We start from the raw sequence: 18,660 nt of genomic DNA on the forward strand, positions 1-18,660 counted from the left end.
ATATGGATAAGACTTATTAAACTTCGATTAATATTTTTGTGTAAAAATGTATAGAAATTTGAGTGATGGTGATAATCTTCCTAATAATGGTGAAGTATCACTTTACAAATACGTACCACTTACATCTGTAGATGTAAAGAGGTAATTTTCCCCTACACAAGTGGATAGTGCACTATAAAAGAAATGCACTGACAATATGTGATATACTTAGAAAAAATACGATTATTTACTTTACAACAATAAAATTATCCTACTATTTTTCAACTATGTTCTCTTTTTTAAACCAATTGTAGTCTTATCCATATTACGTATATTGTTCGACGTGATTTTGACGTAAATTGCATCCGTCGTCCGCCCACTGATAATTAAATTACGCAGAATTATTTTACGCATAACCAATGTAAGCCGAATGGGCTTTACGCATAATTTGTGAATTCCGAATATTGTTTAGGCAGAAAATGACTTACGCATAAATTACTTACGCAGAAAATTAGTTACTAAAGTTTCTTATTACCTAAGCTTACTAACCTAATCCAATATACTTCTCTGGAAACTAGTAACTAGTGGCTGGTAGTATTTGTAGAACGTGACATTACTGTGACAAAGTCGACGAAGCTTCTATTTTTAACCTGAGGGACATGAGGTAACTAACGAACCTATCCAGATTAAAAAGGGGGACATTGTAGTTCTACTACTTACCGCTTAAAGAGTTAGGCATTTACCTATTTGCAGCCCTCTTGGCAGTCAAAAAGTTAATAAGCGATATTTTTCTCTATTGTACCACTGAAGGAGTTAATTTTTACCTATTTACCACGTTTTTATCCCTTGTAGTTTTAGTTGCCACTATTATTGCTCTCTTATTGCTTTATTATAACCCCTTAACCAGTTCAGTAACTCCTCTTTACTGCCATTAAACAACCTAAGGTAATAAAAAAAGTGTGCCCATTTCGGGGGTATGGTAGGGTTATAGCGCGCTCTAACTCTAAATGCGAAACACTTATTTATAACTTAAGGATCTGGTTAGCACTCTTATAGATTTCCTATAACTCCTTTCGTAGCGCCTATGTGTTACTTGGGATACTTATAACGTTTGGGGCTGGAGATTCCAACTTTTTGTACGAGAAATAAAGTATAATAAAGTAGTAAAGTGATGCTCTATGTACGGATCACCTGCGTCCACGTAAGTATGTGTCCGTACGACTCAGTAAAGAGGTTGCGTGAGAGATAGAATTGATACACATGTTGTTGGAATGACGATATATTAAGGACTGACTTACTAGGTTGCGCAGCCGCCACTATACCCTTGTCGCCTAGCTATACATGTGTTGGTATCGTGTGTCCCTATACCATTCCTCCCTTATAACAAAAAATAATACTTACTTATACTAAACGTAACACTGCGGCGTACTTTAGGCACATAGCACTTAGTAACCTACGCGCATACATGCATAGTTATGCTAGGCGGCGCAGCCGCCACTGCCCTTGTCGCCTAGCTATACATATGTTGGTATCGTGTGTCCCTATACTCTGTATGCAGCTCTACATACCTATTATATTTAATTTATTTTTTTGATTGAGGAGCAAAATATTATCAAGCGAAAAAAATTCATAGGTAGGTAAGTACTGTTTTTCACGGTATGGTTGGCAACCTATGAATTTGGAAACCCTAATAATGTTGCCATAGGTCCATAATACGTCTAAACTTAAAGACACTGAGTGAAAGTCAAATTAAAGCGTACATGCATAAGTTGGACGTGGGCAGATTTGGACGAAGCTTGGTACGTGGCTGGACATCTAGACTAACACCTAGGCTAGGTAATTTTATTCTGATATTTCCCTGAAAACCAAGTAAAATTACGGATAGGTATACATACACTAGAAGCCACAGCACAGGACCGTGACGCATGGAAGTCCCTACTGCGAGCCCTATGTCCCTGCTGAGGGACTACAGGAAGTCATCATCATCATCATCATACATACACTACAGCACACGGGTCTCTATGTATACCTGTAACAGGATATGGATTTTCCTGGACAGGATGGGGAAATCATTGCTGTTTCATGATGACTGGCTCCGTAAGCCACATTTCTTATTTGGAAGTTAGCTACCAAATGTAACTAAGAGATAGGACTATACTGGGTATGGAACGCAACGTCGTCGCACGCAACAAACACCGCACAGCGTCTCCAGTAGCTAAACCTTTGTATCTGCCCCCAACATTCACAGCCTTAGCAAATGTGATAATGATAAATGAGAGTTCATCGATACGATCTATTGAGGCGGGACCGTCTGTCAACATGCCAGCTCCAAGCCCTATTACGGGAAAAGGCCAGACCCGCGAATTCCGTGTACTTAATCGAACTTGACCTTTGTAGGATATTTTGGGGATATACGGCAGACGGGAACCTTTCTGTAAATAAATATACACCAAATAAAACCTTTCTGTATTTTTGTCTTTGGTACGTCAGTAACCAGTTTCATGGGATCGATTTATTTCTAGAAAGAGGTAGTTTCGTAGGTAGCGTTATATTTACCAAGCAAGATTTTAGTTTTACTCTTTATTGGATTTTTCCAATATTTCCTGAATATTAGCGTGAGTATTAGCGGAACTTTACAATTAAAATAATACGGAATAACAGGAGACTTACCAAAGATTTCACGATTTTATGGAACCCTCCAGGAAGATGGTGGTACTGGTATTAAATAATAGCATCGCTTATACGAGTAGGTACAACAATACGACGTAAGTCAAAAATTGGCAATAAGCTAAAGTCTACCGAATGGCCGAATCTACATGGCCAATGTTTGACTACGCGGTATTGTTGTACCTATAAGCGACTTTTCTAAGTATTATTTACAATAATGATCCTCACCAAGTCAAAATTTATACGAATACCTTGTACTATTACTTATTCTGTGCCCGAATACAGCGAAAGCTGCACATTTAGGACGGGGTAGAAACATATTGTTTTTGTTACCTACCTTGTTACAAAACATCTTTTACAGTCGATAGCCTACGAGTCGTGGTATATACAGCGTAGAAGCCTCTTAACGCGTAACCCCAGATATATATTAATAAGATAATATTGCTATAAATAAGATCGATGGGGTCAAAAATTAAAACCTAGGTTACCATATTATGTATCCAAATTGCATAGGTATATTTTTTATCAACTCAATAGCAAAATAAAATAAAATAGCAAGGAAAAAGTTTCCTCTTCATAAACTCTCATAGAAGAACCATTCGCAGTTTTGAAATTCCGCGGAGGTTGAACCCGCCGCGCTGCAAGTCGTTCCAGTCGCACTCTTCACCGCAGACATTAACTAATAACGTGGCGCCGCATAAGTTAGGTTGTACATAAATCTTTCATAGAAAGTAAAACATGGGTTAACGATGAGTGAAAGTACGATTATAGCCAGAAAGGGAGCAGGCGAACTCCTGACGGGAATCAGCTGATCGGGATTGCGCATTGCGCAAATCTAGGGGTGCGGGCACGAGGGGTGGCCGGCGGGCGGGCGGGGGGCGGCGGGGAGCGCGCGGCGGCGCCCGGCCAGTCGCCCGCTCTCGCGGCCTGCTGCACCAGCCTCCCCGGCCCGGGCGGACGCGCTGCTCCGGCCGCTCCGCCACGCGCCAGCGACCCGAGCCCGCGCTCGCGATGCCGCTGTGAGACCCGGGCGCCGCGACGCACCACGGCCATGCGGCCACAGACCGCGATACTCCGCTCCGACTCTCACCGTGCCGCTCTCCGATGCCGCGAGCGCGCCGCTAGCACGTTATGAGGGACGTTCCGAGCGAGATACCTGATACATGTACAAAAATGTTCGATATGTCAATTCAAGAAGTGAACGGAAAGGGTCCTAAGAAAAGGAAAAAGTCGTTGGAGCGTATCTGTGATAATGAAGAAGAGAGCCGGGAGCGCGCGGAGCTGAACGCGGGGGAAGATGCCGGCTCGGTAAAGTGCGGCGCCGCGCCGGGCAGCGCGGGCGGCGCGGGCGGGCCCGGCGCGGAGCGCGTCCGGCTGCTGCACTGGCGCGACATGCCGCAGCACCTGCAGTTCAACCCCTACGTGCTGACCGGCTACCGCCCGCTGCAGGGCTGGGCAGGCTGCATCGGCAGCCTCTTCTATTTTCACAATGAAACTATTAACATACTCACTCACGGTACGTACTAATTTCTACTCTTGCAGACACATTGTCTGCAACTGCACTCTGTCCGTATCATTAGCAATCTCTCCCAATACTCATTTAGATTAGACCTTATATATTTTTTATTAAAATATTTGTTGAATCGGATATTTGTACTGACTCTATTCGCAAAGAGTTGGCCTGAAAATATTGTGTCTCGACACCAGAAGACATAGACATATTATTTCGTGTAAATGGTCTTAAACTATTGAATTATGACAGAAAGTGGCATTGATATCATTATTAGAGCACTTCGGTACATCGTTAGTTCAGCGCTGGATACATACACAGTTTCAGTGATTTCGTCATTGAGTTATGTGAGCATTTGTTGCCAGAGTTATATAATACCTATTCCCGCCGCGCCTGCCAAGTACTTAAGCTTGAGCTATATATTTCTTGATAAATCTGAGAGCAATAAATCTCACCACATGATATTTTATCGTTTTCTGTTTGAGAGGCTCAAATACCTACTAAAATAGGTTTTAGAATTTGTCTTTTATGTTAACACACTTTTATGTTAGTTTGTACATCAGATCTTTGTCCCGAGCAATACAGAGTTCTTCTTTAAGAATTATTTAACCAATGCTAAATTTTATAAAAAAAAATGTAGGTAATTAATCGGTGTGGCTCTAATTTATCAAGAAAGTTATAACGGTCGTTAGTTCTGTTTGATAAGTAAGGTTTACTGATAGACGACGTTTTGAATTCTTCCAATATTTAATCACTCTAAAAACTTTTGCCATTTGCTTGACATCATTTCGAATAATTCCTAAATTACTACCTACCCCTACAGATAGGAACTCGCTAACCCTCGAAAAAGTAACTTTACTGTGCTTATTTACATGAAATTGTATGAAAGTCGGGAATAAAGGCAAGTAAGTAGAACACCGGGGCACTGGATGAAGCGTGCTATAAATAATGGAAATATGGAGCTTAGGGGCACACACTGCTCTCGTAGGACACGCTACGGCGACGTAGCTCGTAGCGGGTCTACGGCGCGTAGCGACGTCGATGGCTATTTATTTTACATGGAATTTATTATCAGAATATAACTCTTTGATGATCGAGCGCTTATGTATTTGGTCGGGGTGTTGTATCGTTTGCAAATATGTTCACCTCCACAAGTGTTTATATTGGAATCGGAACCAGTTGAGATGAAGATTGACTGCTCACTTTAGCTTTATTGCCACACCGCTCACTACGAGTCTATTAGATATTATAGAATCCTATTTGACTATTTTACAGCTTTTAGGGCTTCGTTCACAAAGGTTGTCAACGGGACTCTATACTTCTTAAGGCTTCGCTGTCTCTCCCTTTGTTCTTATCCATGCTACTGACACAGAGCTGCATCTTTTGAACAGTAATGGGTACACTCAAAATTTACATAATATGATTTACTACGGGCGCTGCGCTGTTACAACAAATATTTTAAAAAAGTAAATGAAAGTCCTTACACACAAGAAGTAAGTATTGAATATATTTTTTTCATAATTTTTGCTCTATGTTTTTTATTGAATCGTTGCTTTATTCACCTTGACGCGGATGAAACAAAAAGTATATGTCTATAGAAGTAAAGTTTAATTTAAGAACGTCTTTGTACACTTTTTACACGACTGCCTGAAGGAGGGTTATGTTTTTCGAGCGTTTGTATGTATGTATGTAAATAGGTATGTATGTGGGTATGTATGTCCATTTCTTTGGTCCTCGCTGCAGCCTAAACAGCTGGAAGGATTTAAGCATATGAGGTATCATTGGTTTTTTCATAAGTCATAACTGTCGGAGTGACATAGGGTATATAATATTTCAATATGGCGTCTGCGAAAAAAACATGGCGGAGGAATGAAAAAATATATTTTGTATTGTAACAATATGGGTATCAAATGAAAGCTAATAATTAGCCCATTCTAAATATATATGAGTTTATACTTTTAATCTACCATTTTCACAGATATATCAAAAAAGTATAAAATAAAATATTTATAACTTTTATAACACATTTATAATTATAATATAAAACAAAACTAAAAGGAAGAAAATAAGTCTAGTGGTCTAGAACTCTGTCAAGTAGCTAATTTAAAGTTCAACAGTTCTTTTCAACCCGTTCAAATCGTGACAAGCTCAAAAAATGTTTTTTTTTTTTTAATTTAATGTTTTGTTCGTACAGAATTAAACGAAAATATTAAGAAACAAACTCCCCGCGAAAAACAAAAAGAAGCGTAAAAAACATAAAACAAAATAATAACAGCCACCTGATTGATTACACAGTCGACTGCTCTCAAATTAAAATAATCAGTCTCATGACGACAATAGGGTTGATCGATTCCTTCACAACAACATGGCGTGCAGTTAGTAGTCACGATATGTAAATAAATGGCTGGTGTATCGAATCGATAAAAATAACGCAACTCGTATGCAAAGGTGGCCACGCCAGAACAGATATCTATTTTCTATTGAAAAACTAGACATATGATTTTTGAACCTTCATCCAACCGACACCTTTGGAGATGGTCGGGATATTTAAGAAGTGGTAAGTTTGATGGAATGCATGATATTGCGGAACGTTTTAATTATTTAAGCTATTAATAAAATAATTTACGTATATTATGTACAGTGGACTTCATAAACTTGTGAGCAAAAATTTGATCAAAAATATCTGAATACGCTTCTACGCCGTTAACAATAGAGTCGTGTTCAGATATTTTTGATCAAATTCTTGCTCATAAGTTTATGAACTCGACTGTACCTAACACACGTGTAGGGACTGAAATGAATGAATAATGAAATCAAAACATGGAACCTTTCCTTTCCTCCTAGTAAACTTCTTCTCCTTCCTCTCCCCTTGATAAATCGTTAGCTACTTAAAAGTATTTTTTAAAGTTTCCATTCCTCAAAAGGATAATCCTTCCTCCCTTTCCTTTTGTCTGTCTGTCTTCTACTCAGAAACAGCTGCAGGCATGCTGCAGGTATTATGTTGACATACGACCAGATAGCCAAGTGGTTAGAGAACCTGACTACGAAGCTTGACGTCCCGGGTTCGATCCCCGCCCGGGGCAAATATTTGTATGAATAATACGAACTTTTGTTCTCGGGTCTTGAATGTTTAATATGTATTTAAGTAAGTATTTATCTATATAATTATGTTTATCCATTGCCTAGTATCCATAACACAAGCTTCGCTTTAGTGTGGTACTGGGTCAATTGGTGTCAATTGTCCCATGATATTTATTTTATTTTAATGAATTAATAAAAAACACTTCTTAAGGCAACTATGAAATAAAAACCACAAAAATAGGTTTTTAAAGTCATGTGATCAAAAGATATCTTCTGGTTGTGTATTTTCATAAAAAATCCGTGGTCATGGGCATCAAATTCTAAAATACCCTATAGTATTTCCCGTTGACAAGGAAGTATGAAATTTGGCTAAAAATAAAGACATATGCTTTTATAATTAAGTGTCCGTCCTTTCCGGGACTTTTCGGGATTGGTAACGCTATACTGGAGTCTCGAAATAGGTCAGATGTGCCATTCCTTATCCACGATTTATTGTCCCTTAATTCCCGCTACATGAAAAAACATTTGCATTCCCATTAGGCGATTTAATGTTCCCATTATCCTTATAGCCTTTTAAAGATGGCCACTTGTTTTCTTTATTTGCTTTTCAACGGGAACACAGTTTTTCAATCAACATGTATTAGGAAGACGTCCAAATGCTGGTCACGTCCCGGTAGTTGCAATACAAGTGACAGCAGAGCAGGATGTCATTTATTGGGCATTAACATATTAAACTATCTAGTACATTGTGCATTAAGGGGCGTAAGAAGGTGATTACTAACGAGAGTCTATTAGGCTTTTAATGACTCGAGTTTGTAATCCTCTTACGGCTGTAGCACGATTTGTAAAAATTATTTATGTACCTTTTCCTGTAGTGTATGTAGATTGTTGTGTACCTAATTTGTAAATACTTGTATTGTACAAGCTTTTACCCGCGACTTCGTGCGCGTAGACAACATAAGTAACACAAATATTGGTTTGTTAATGGAAGGTGATGTAACAGTTTTTTTTTTCTAAAAACCCAATTGACCTACCTACAACAAAACAATAATTTAAAACTACTATACAAACTATTCTCCGGGAAAATGCAAATTTCCCGCCGGATAGAAGTAAGTAAATATAACTTTGGGGCCAATTCTAAAAATTCTTTCAGCAGTAAAAAGCTTCATACTATGCCTGATTTACAAAGGCTAATTTTCCTCGGCAAAATGCAAAATTCCCGAGGGTTAAAAATAAATAAGTGGATCGACCGAGCAAAAACATTTTTCACTCATATAAAGCTGTACTGTTTCAGATTGAAATAGGTCATTTTTGTCCCGAGAAAGTGAAAGTTCCCGTGGGACAGAAATGACTATTTAACCCCATTTTTATTTTTTTTATTGTTAGTCAGAGTCTGTAGCTTTCTATTTGTTTTTTTAATCAGCCTCGAACTTAAATTCAGTTTTTTCTATCCCATGGGAATTTTGTAAATTCCCAAAGAAAAGTAGCCTTTGTCATTTGGCGATAGTCATATCACATAATATGTAAGATTTTTTTAAATCAGCTCCGAAATTGAAATTATTTATTTCTATCCCGAGGGAATTTTGCATTATCCCGGATAAAAGTAACCTATGTCAATCAAGGATACTCGTAGTACAGCTTACTAACGGTGAAAGAATTTTTTAAATCGACTCAAAAGTTTCAGGGGTTCGACTACCAACAAAGAAACGAGAAAAGTTTAGATATTTCCCTATCCCGTGGGAATTTCGAAAAATCCTTCCTTAGTGCACCTCTACAACACTCGAGGTACATGTATACCAAATTTCAAGTCTCTAGCACTACTCTAGCACTTTAGGCTGTGCGTTGTCTGTCAGTCAGTCAGTCACGGTAGGTACTGTTTTATTTACAGGTATAGATTGGACAGGAAGTATATCCTGAGATTATTTAATACAGCGGCTATAACAATAACACGCACTCTGTGATAATTGCTATTGTCTATTTAACTCATAGCCTACCGATAGCCAGAGCCATACCCGTACATAACCATTGTTGATCGAAGGAGGAATATCATCGAGATAAGATTACAGATAACAAAACTTATTTGGATTCCTTTTTCCAAATTTTGTCAATCGCATTTCACGTTAGAGCGAGTATCACAACAGTTTATGTTTTAGTAGCAAACTTCAATCGAAAACACCGCACGGCACATAAAACCACAAGCGTGATAAACACAAGATACAACACGTCAACAAAGGGTACACATAATTTGTGTAACAATGCAATCACGTAAAGTAGTACCTAGCTTCTCGCTGCACTGGCTATAATGGCCGAGGCGGCAGCGCGGCGTGTAATCAGCCTCGGCGACTACTATTTTGTCCGATAACCGCTTATTACGCGCCTCTATCAACTAGGTAATGTATCTAATACACTTCGACATGTTGATTTTATGCTGGAAAACGTGGTTGTGCTTCTGAAGCGAGCTTTATGACGAAATCTAAAATTGGTATTTGCTTAAAGCTGATTGGGGTAAAACCGGTATACATACCTACCCTACTTTTTACTTAATAAAAACTTGTTTAACTTTTAGTAGCACTAGCCGCGTTAGCGTTGTCTCGCGGATATTCTCGATATTCTCGGACATCTCATGTTTATTTTAAGTTTGATGAACAACACCCGTGTATATTTGAATGTCTTTAGACAACAAAATGGTGAAATCTTAACCGAACGAAAAAAACGAGGTCGTGCGTTCTAATAGTATGTATGTATGTGTGTAAACTCTTTACTGTACAAAAGACAAGAAACAAAACACAATTGACAAACTTAATTTGAATTGTTGGAAAACGTCGCAAATTAAACAACTTAAATACAACTTAAATCTACTAAACATTATTTTTAAGCTGAAGGCATTTAATATCGTTTGTGGTCAAGCGCCAAGCTCCTTCTAGCATCTCCTTCTACCTCATCCAAATCCCAAATCCCAATCCCAAATAGTGTGAATCTCATACTCGATTTGGCATCGAAATAAATTCCATGAAGTATTATTCTCGAAAAAAATCTCACAAGTCAACGCGACGCTAAAAGCTTGTCGAGCCGAAAAAGGTTCTGCGAGGATTTTCAATAACAATAGAATGCAATAAGAGCCGAAAGCTTAGCAAACAATTCTGTTGTCTCGGGCCTGCGAACAAATATGTGCGGGACGGTGACCGATGGGCCAGGGAGCAGGCCTGACACCCGGCTCACACTCGCTACTGAAGCCGTATAAATACATATGTCACCATTTATCTACATATGTAATGAGTGTAAAATAAAGAGTACCAATTTTGTTCGGTATACCCGTATATATTTACATGCAAGTTTTGTCGGCACTAACTATTTTGAATTCGTGCATCTATTAAATCCACACTATCTATATGATTGAAATGTGAGAATTACTCTGTCTGTCTGTTAACTTTTCACGCTTAATTCACAGTTGGTTTAGGTGAACTTTGGTACATAAATAGAATGTTTGAGACCGTGGGATTTAGGATAGTTTCTTTAATCTTGGAATATTTCTTATTTCCTGGGGGATAACAATAGGCAAATTAGTCGCAGACGAAACAAATAAATAAATATCACTTGGGGCCACTTGACACCGACAGTGAGCAATAATTGGATTGAATAAAGTAAAAACATTAATTTCTTTTTGGTCATTGTTTTAAAAAAACGTGCATGAACTAATGTGATCATTCCGAATTCACTTGACAGATTTGTACCTCTTGGTGTCATTGTGCGATGAGGAATTGAAGAAAATTCCAGCAATCTAAGATTTTTCTTACGTTTTACAGTACACTCATTGTTTCATTTAAAATGCTCTACTTTTTGCAACACAGTAGATGCTAGACTAAATTTTATCTTGTAAATTAAATGTCTTCTAAAATTTTTACGACCTTTGGTACATTAAAGTACTGCTCCTAAGTTTAATGTTATTATCCGAATAATGTTTCAGGCAATTAATTAATTTTCGACAGCTTATTAATTTCTGGCACATCTGGGGATGGGGATTCACAAATAATAATTTGTAAGAGAAAATAGACAGAATAAATTTTGAGAGGTGAAAAGTTTTGGAACGGTAATGGTGCAATTCGTGGACTCGCAGTTTAATTCCGTTTGTGGGACCGACGGGAAATATTTATTTAGGAATATTACAAAAAGGAAAATTTATGGCTGCTGTTATCAAGTTTAATCAGTAGGTTACTTTCCCTCTTTATTTTTCTGAAAAACGATTTGGATTACATTTGATTTTTTTAATGACCTTAGGCCGTGCGTCGTATTTATCTTTGGTCAGTTTTGTCTAGTCTCATCTCAATACAGAATGTAATACAAAATTACACAAATGATTGTTGATCACAAGTTATTAATTCCACAACTAACATGTGGAAGAGGCATTAGCTTATAAATAAGTTCTATGCTAGTTAGAAAAGCGTCCTGTTTAGGACAGAGGACAGAGACAGACACCGTAGATTTATTTTCCTAAATAAGGCTTCACTTCCATCACAAAAAAATAAATGTCATGCATGACTTTGTTACTTTTGTAACTCACTTTATGGAATCATATGTAGAGTCTTAATGGGTAAAATAGTGTACTTCCCTATCGCTTAGTGATATCTAAAAAAAATATAATAAATCCCGGCTCTATGTTAACTCAAGGTCTCATGACTGCCAAATTTCAAGTCTCTATACCTTCAGTGCTTCCGACTTGTATAAATAAGATAAATTTACTCATAAGTTATAACCAATAAAATTTAATGAGACACTGGACTAATTCCTGCACATCCGACTGATTGGTCACCGAGACGAAGCGAATTATCAAGAACACCTCCCATTAATTGCTCTTGCAATTTCCGCGGCTGGCAGGCTGCCAGACGGTTCACGATTTAGCTTTTAGGTTAAGGCTGTATTTACAATCCACACCAACATAATGGAACGTTCTTGCCTACATTCCTTGAACACGAATTTCCTTGTCAATTTTCTTGATTGATTGAAGGTGGCTCCTCTATTTACAAATACTTTCGGCGCGTGTCAGTCTGTGGACATGCACGAAGTAATTGTTTATTTATAGAACAGTACTTAAAGTTAATATTTTAGTGTTCAATAATTGTAAACTTATTTATTTTGAATGGGTTTTAGCAATGAGCTATTACATTATACATTTTTATGTCTCGATGTTTGGAGTATTTCGCAGGTTAAATGTTCACGAAAACACTTAGTTGATTATTAATTACATAGGTACTGTAATTTTATTTAATTTTTTGAATTCTACTATTACTTTGTACCTATTCTTCTACACTGTTTCATTCAGCCATTGACAATACACATAGAGATAGTTGTTTTTTTTTTTGTTAATTTATCATAAATATAATTTAAATCCAAATTCTTTATTACTCGTATCTACAAAACAAATTAAGTACAGAAACAACCATTGTATAAAATATTTGCTAACAATCAGTACTTACTAGGCTTCGTCATTAAGAATTATCCTAAATTAATAGTACGAGTAGTAATCCATAATTATAAAATAAATACATATAACAATAAAAACTCCAATGTAGAGTAAAGCAAGTAAAATTACTAGTAATGAACTACTTGCTTTACTCTACATTGGAGTTTTTCCTTACGAGGAAATCCTTTGTGAATCAGCAGGCCACTCGTGGCGATCAACTCCAGATGCAACACTTCTGAACGTCCCCGGCACGGCAGAACAAAATTAAGTCAGCTCGGAAAAATCTAGACGACGGCACTGGTTTCAAATGCAGTCGATTGGATATTTTTTACAGCGAGTTTAAATTAAATCAAAAATTTAAACTCCTGTTTAATACAGTGACTTACTGAAGTAATTCTATTATATAGGTCACATCAACTATCTAATACCTTTAAACGAGCAATTCTTGTATATATGTATATATATTTCGGAGATATCAGAAACGGCTCCAACGATTTCGATGAAATTTGGTATGTAAGGGTTTTCGGGGATGAAAAATCGATCTAGCTTAGTCTTATCTCTGGGAAAACGCTCAGTACCGAGTTTTAGCTTGAGCGGAGCTCGGACGCCCAGATTTTAAACTTAACGTCTGAACTAAATTACTTTTATAGAAGAGTAAACATTATGGTGTTATCGTAGTTACTCTCACAACGCGTAGCACGCACGTAGACCACTCGTAGCACTTGCAAACCATTCAAGCTTTTTGCTACGAACCTTTACCACAAGTTTTCACGTAACCTTCTTTACAAAACCGTTCTTTACAACTTTTCAGACATTTTTTAATACATATACATACTGATCTTTTAGTCTCGACACTTATACTTGCAACACAATAAGTATAACTCTAAATCTATAACATATACTTAGTCGCCTTTGTCTGTTTTATATATACCTCGCTGTCGCTGGAAAAATCTCAACACGCCCTTTCCTTCCTTTCATTGTCCTTTGAATATTGTTTCCCTGGGGATAGATTAAAATCTTTACAAAGTTCACATTTCAAAGATTATTTTTTTTTTTTTATTCGACTGGATGGTAGACGTGCATGTGGGTCTCCTGATGGTAAGAGATCACCACCGACCATAGACACCTGCAATACCAGGGGTATTGCAGATGCGTTGCCAACCTAGAGGCCTAAGATGGGATACCTCAGGTGCCAGTAATTTCACCGGCTGTCTTACTCTCCACGCCGAAACACAACAGTGCAAGCACTGCTGCTTCACGGCAGGATTAGCGAGCAAGATGGTGGTAGCAATCCGGGCGGACCTTGCACAAGGTCCTACCACCTGCAAAATTAAATTATTTCACAAACAAATGAATGCTTCAATGAATACAAGTAACTATTCCTTAAAGTCGCTGCCATGGTTGCTAAATATTTCTGTTAGTCAACTTAAAACATTTAGGTATGTTATCCGGTGTTTGTAATTTCTTTCTGTGTACCTGTTTTCTGTATCGTTTACTATTTCTGGTGTACAATAAATTTATACTCATTGTGTACTGTTATTTTGAGTATATGGTTTGGTTACAAATTAAATTAGTAAACAATATATTTTTGCTGACTGTTGCTGATATGTATGTACATATATCAAATTTCAACTAGAGCCTGGCCAAGCTAAGTCTGCAACGGAATAATTTAACGTCGAATCACGTACATAATATGCGTTACATTTACAGTGTTACCTCATTGACGTGATGACATTTTAATTATTTTTTATTATTTATTTCATCGATCGTTCCAATTTGTTAAATTTGACATTGCACCTAATTGTAATTTTAACTTTTTACCCTTAATTATTGCTATTATTTTTAAATTCAATGCTAATTTGACATTGTAATTCTGTTTTTAACTGACATTTTACTGTAATTTGCTATTATCATATATTATTATTTTTTGTATACAATTTGACGATCCTTTTGTGAATTTCTTATAATTACCTTACATGTATTTATAATGCATTTATTCATAAGGAAATAAATGAATCTAATCTAATCTAATCTATCATTCTCTGCAGAGTTAGCTTGGCCAGGCTCTATATCCGACCGACCACTGTAAGTGGGCTAATTCTACTTCGAGATTTGACCAAACGTGTAAAAATGATTGATGTCAAAAAACCATTAGGATGCGCTTCTTATTTCCCGGATATTAGCATGCCAATGACATTGACGCATAGTTATGATTAGTTGACTGAATAACTTTTATGATATTTTATTATCCCATAACTTAACGTTTCCCTGAAGTAAATCAATCCGTTTGTTAGCCAGAGCGTCGATTGCAAGGGTATTTGAGATCGTAGCCACTTCTCGCCCATCATTGTAATAATGTGAATAGGTTTTTATGTTAGCAGATTTAAATCGCGCTATTTGTCGGAGCTTTCCAGTTTCACAATTGGCATCCTCGCCGCGGGCAGCTGTCTCGACCCGAGGGTCGCAGCCTCGCCAGCAGACCACAATAAATACAACCCTACTTAAACTGTTTAAAACTGATATCCACATTAATCTCTCTGAACCTGAGTTGCACATTTTCCGAAAAGTTCCGTCTAGAATCTGAATCTTGTTAAACTATCCCAATCAAGAAACTAACAAGATGGAAGAATTATTTTAATGATGCAAGCTTGGACTTAGCTCAATTTGATAATACACCGAGCTAAGTAAATAGGGTAATTTGAGTTGCAAGCTTAGGTAGATAATATAATGTAGATTCGTCTCCGGCATATATGAGAACGTCACACAGCTGGGCATGCCTGCTATAAGAATGAGAAGGCTTGGACTGTTGCTCCCACGTGGACGCAATGTGCGCTGGGAACTTCATTCACACCAGTGAATGTTTTCGCAGGTGTAAGCAAGTTCCCAGACGATGCTTTTTTTCACCAAAAACCTCATGGTAAAAAACAAGTGTAAGTAGGTAATTTCGAAAAGAATCGGTAAAAGAAAAAGATATGTGCGCAAGATAGAATAAAACCTTAATTGATGAGTCAATCTAAATTAAATACGGCTGGGACGGGTTTTATTTTCCGAATTGTCTATTTTATTGTGATGATATTCACGGCTCTTTGCGAGTTAAAACTTCTAAATATGTACCTCGTGTTTTTTTTATCCCAACAACATACCATTTTACAATTTAATTTCAGTCTTATTTCTGGCAAAATATACTCGCGCCAAAAATACATCTCTAATGGAAATCCTAAAAAGTTTCTCCGTTCTTCGAACTATGCATAAAACATGATTGCTTAAAATAGTTACAGATTGTTATGCAAAATAATGTTGAAGTATGAAAAGTTGGTATATATTTGTGTTTTCAGCTAAGGCAATATTTTTGTTCATGTTCTTGAAATTATTTACACTGGAAGTCGACATACTCAACGTATGACTATAATATTCTGCTATTGCGACTTGTATATTTGAAGAGTGATCGTTTTTTTTTTCAATCAAGTTCGGTACTATATATACAAGGCAATTATTACTTTATCAATCACACACCACGCTGCTAAAAACTAAAAACAAAAGAACGAAACGCTGTATTATAAAATAATTAACTGAGTCGGTTAGATTTGGTCCTAATTTATTACGTGTAAAGAATAGCCCTGTATATATATATATAAGACACTTTCGTCACTTTTCAGGAATTGTAAATAATAAATAAACAGTATTGTGTTGCTCTGAAAATAAAGATTTTATTGTAGTAGGTTCTTACATACACATAAAACATGAAAAACACTAACTTAAATCATTATCCTACCTGAAAATAAAGAAACGACATTTAAAGTCTATTATTAAGTTTAACAATTCCTTTTATATTTAGTTTTTGTAATATTTAAACATTATGTGCAATCACGATGAATTCTACTTCTGTCACTCCAAATCAAAACATAATCTGCTTTACCGTATTAACCGTCATTATTCGTAGCGCCATCTATGGAAGATAATATGCATTCACATCGTCACTGTTTAACCGACATAGAGCGCACCATAAACTAAAGAAATAAGTTTCTTTACATATATCTAAAGTTTTGGAACCGCTGTATCTTGTGTGTTACGAAAAGCAAGAATTTTCTTCATGAACTTAAAACAACTACCACTACGTGTGTTGTGGTGTGTGTGGTACGTGTGCAACACAATACAATGACTCTTTTCTTTATTGTACACCTGAAATAGAACACAGCACAGCAGCAGCAGTTTTATTGTACAGCAAAAGTGAAGTAGCAAAGTAATTTGGTTTAGTTCATAGACTATATTCTAGTATATATAGTCCTACAATTTCGTTATACATAAAAAACTGCGTTTGAAAGGCTTCTGAGTCTTACTTATAAGACCTTATGAGTTACGAATCTTACTTAATATACCTACACGGAATGATGGCATAACTAGTCCAATCACATGTCAATAGCTAGCATAACAACCTACATGGTTATTTATTACTCTTTCAAACCTAAACGTCTTCATTGTTGTGTCCTCCTTACTCTTTATCAATGTCTTTATAACTAAAACAATAGAATAAATACGTAAAACGGCAGTTTAGACGAGTAAATGGGTGGTCAACAAATCGACCCACCAGCGGCAAAGCATGCAATATGCAGACGACTAGTCAACTTAGTCCCAAACATGCAACCATCTATTCTTAGTTTCTACTTTATTCATAAAGGAAGCTACATGAAAAGTTCTAGTTTGTGAAACACTTTAAGCTTTGGTTATGTAAAACGTCTAATTTTTTTTCGAGGGAGGTGGAGAATGCTCATAAATACTGCCGAGCCGGTCTCGGCAGCATGCCCGAATGAAACAGTCTATTTGTACCCACATAATGAGAGAACTTGTCCTCATTTTTATTTACCTACCACCACCGCCTAATAATTTGCAGTATCGTGTAATAGCAAACACATATATGACAATCAAACTTTTGAAAATGTGAATTTGCTAGCGGATTTTTCGTATATCTGTAGACAGTAGAAGAAGTGGATAAGAAACTGGAGCTCAAAATGATCTGCACAACCTCTTATTTATTACGTGATTACCTTGGCAATAGAGTCACATTTTGATCACCGCAGCCACTCATCCACTTCTTCTACGAGTGCACATAACTATAAGTATGTTAAATCAACAAGATGACGGGATGAGGGTCTGAGTTATGTACCTCTAGAGTATACTGAAACACTTTAGGTTACCTACACTATGATTGAATAAACCTTGCATATTATATTATAAGTACGTAATAGCCTTCGTCAAAACAATAGATTCCTGCAACGTAAGTTAATAATCGATTGCCACACTTACTTATTACAAGAAACCACCTCAGCACACGTCAGTTGCGTTATTTGCAATTGCAAATCATTTAATACTGCATAGAGCTCTGGTCGATATTATTAAGTGCTTAATAATAGCTTAGCTTTGTGCTAGTAACGTAGGTACCTACGCAGTTCTCTACTGTGGAACAGTACCTACCGTGAACGACTGACAGACAACGCACACCGCACAGCCCTAAACCGGAACTAGAGACTTGGAATTTAGGAGACATAATACTTATATCAGTAATTTGAATATTATAGAGCTGCACTAAGAAGATTTTTTTCGAAATATTCACGTGATAGAAAATCACTGAGGTAGTATTTTTTTTTACTCTGACATCACACGGTTGCACAGCTACGTGTATCAGCGTCGTGTTTAAAGATGAACCGGGCATTTCTATCTACAGTTGTACCTGAGTTTATTTCTCCGATTTCAAAAAATTTGGTAGGTTAGGTAGACTCAGTCCTCATTCGTTCCGAGCTGGAAAAACAGGGTCTCCAGATGTGCCCCCAAAATATTGTATGGATGTGTCCGTTTTGTTACGAATTTTTCTTAATAATTTTCGTAACAAAACGGACACATCCATACAGTAAAAATATTCTTTACAAAATTATGTATAAATACACCAATAGATTCATTAAATAAGATCTGC

At 36.9% G+C, this 18,660-nt stretch overlaps 1 protein-coding gene across 1 annotated transcript in view; it reads left to right on the top strand.

Annotated features, from left to right (window-relative positions):
• The first annotated feature begins 3,555 nt into the window (after positions 1 to 3,555).
• Positions 3,556 to 18,660, top strand: part of LOC141434159 (progestin and adipoQ receptor family member 4) — an 84,234-nt gene continuing 69,129 nt past the window's right edge. The window contains exon 1 of the mRNA XM_074096480.1: positions 3,556 to 4,162. Coding sequence (XP_073952581.1) covers positions 3,778 to 4,162 — 385 coding nt within the window. The 5' untranslated portion in view covers positions 3,556 to 3,777. The remainder of the gene's footprint in view (positions 4,163 to 18,660) is intronic.

This window comes from Choristoneura fumiferana, chromosome 13 (genome assembly GCF_025370935.1).
Source record: "Choristoneura fumiferana chromosome 13, NRCan_CFum_1, whole genome shotgun sequence".
Lineage (NCBI taxonomy): Eukaryota > Metazoa > Arthropoda > Insecta > Lepidoptera > Tortricidae > Choristoneura > Choristoneura fumiferana.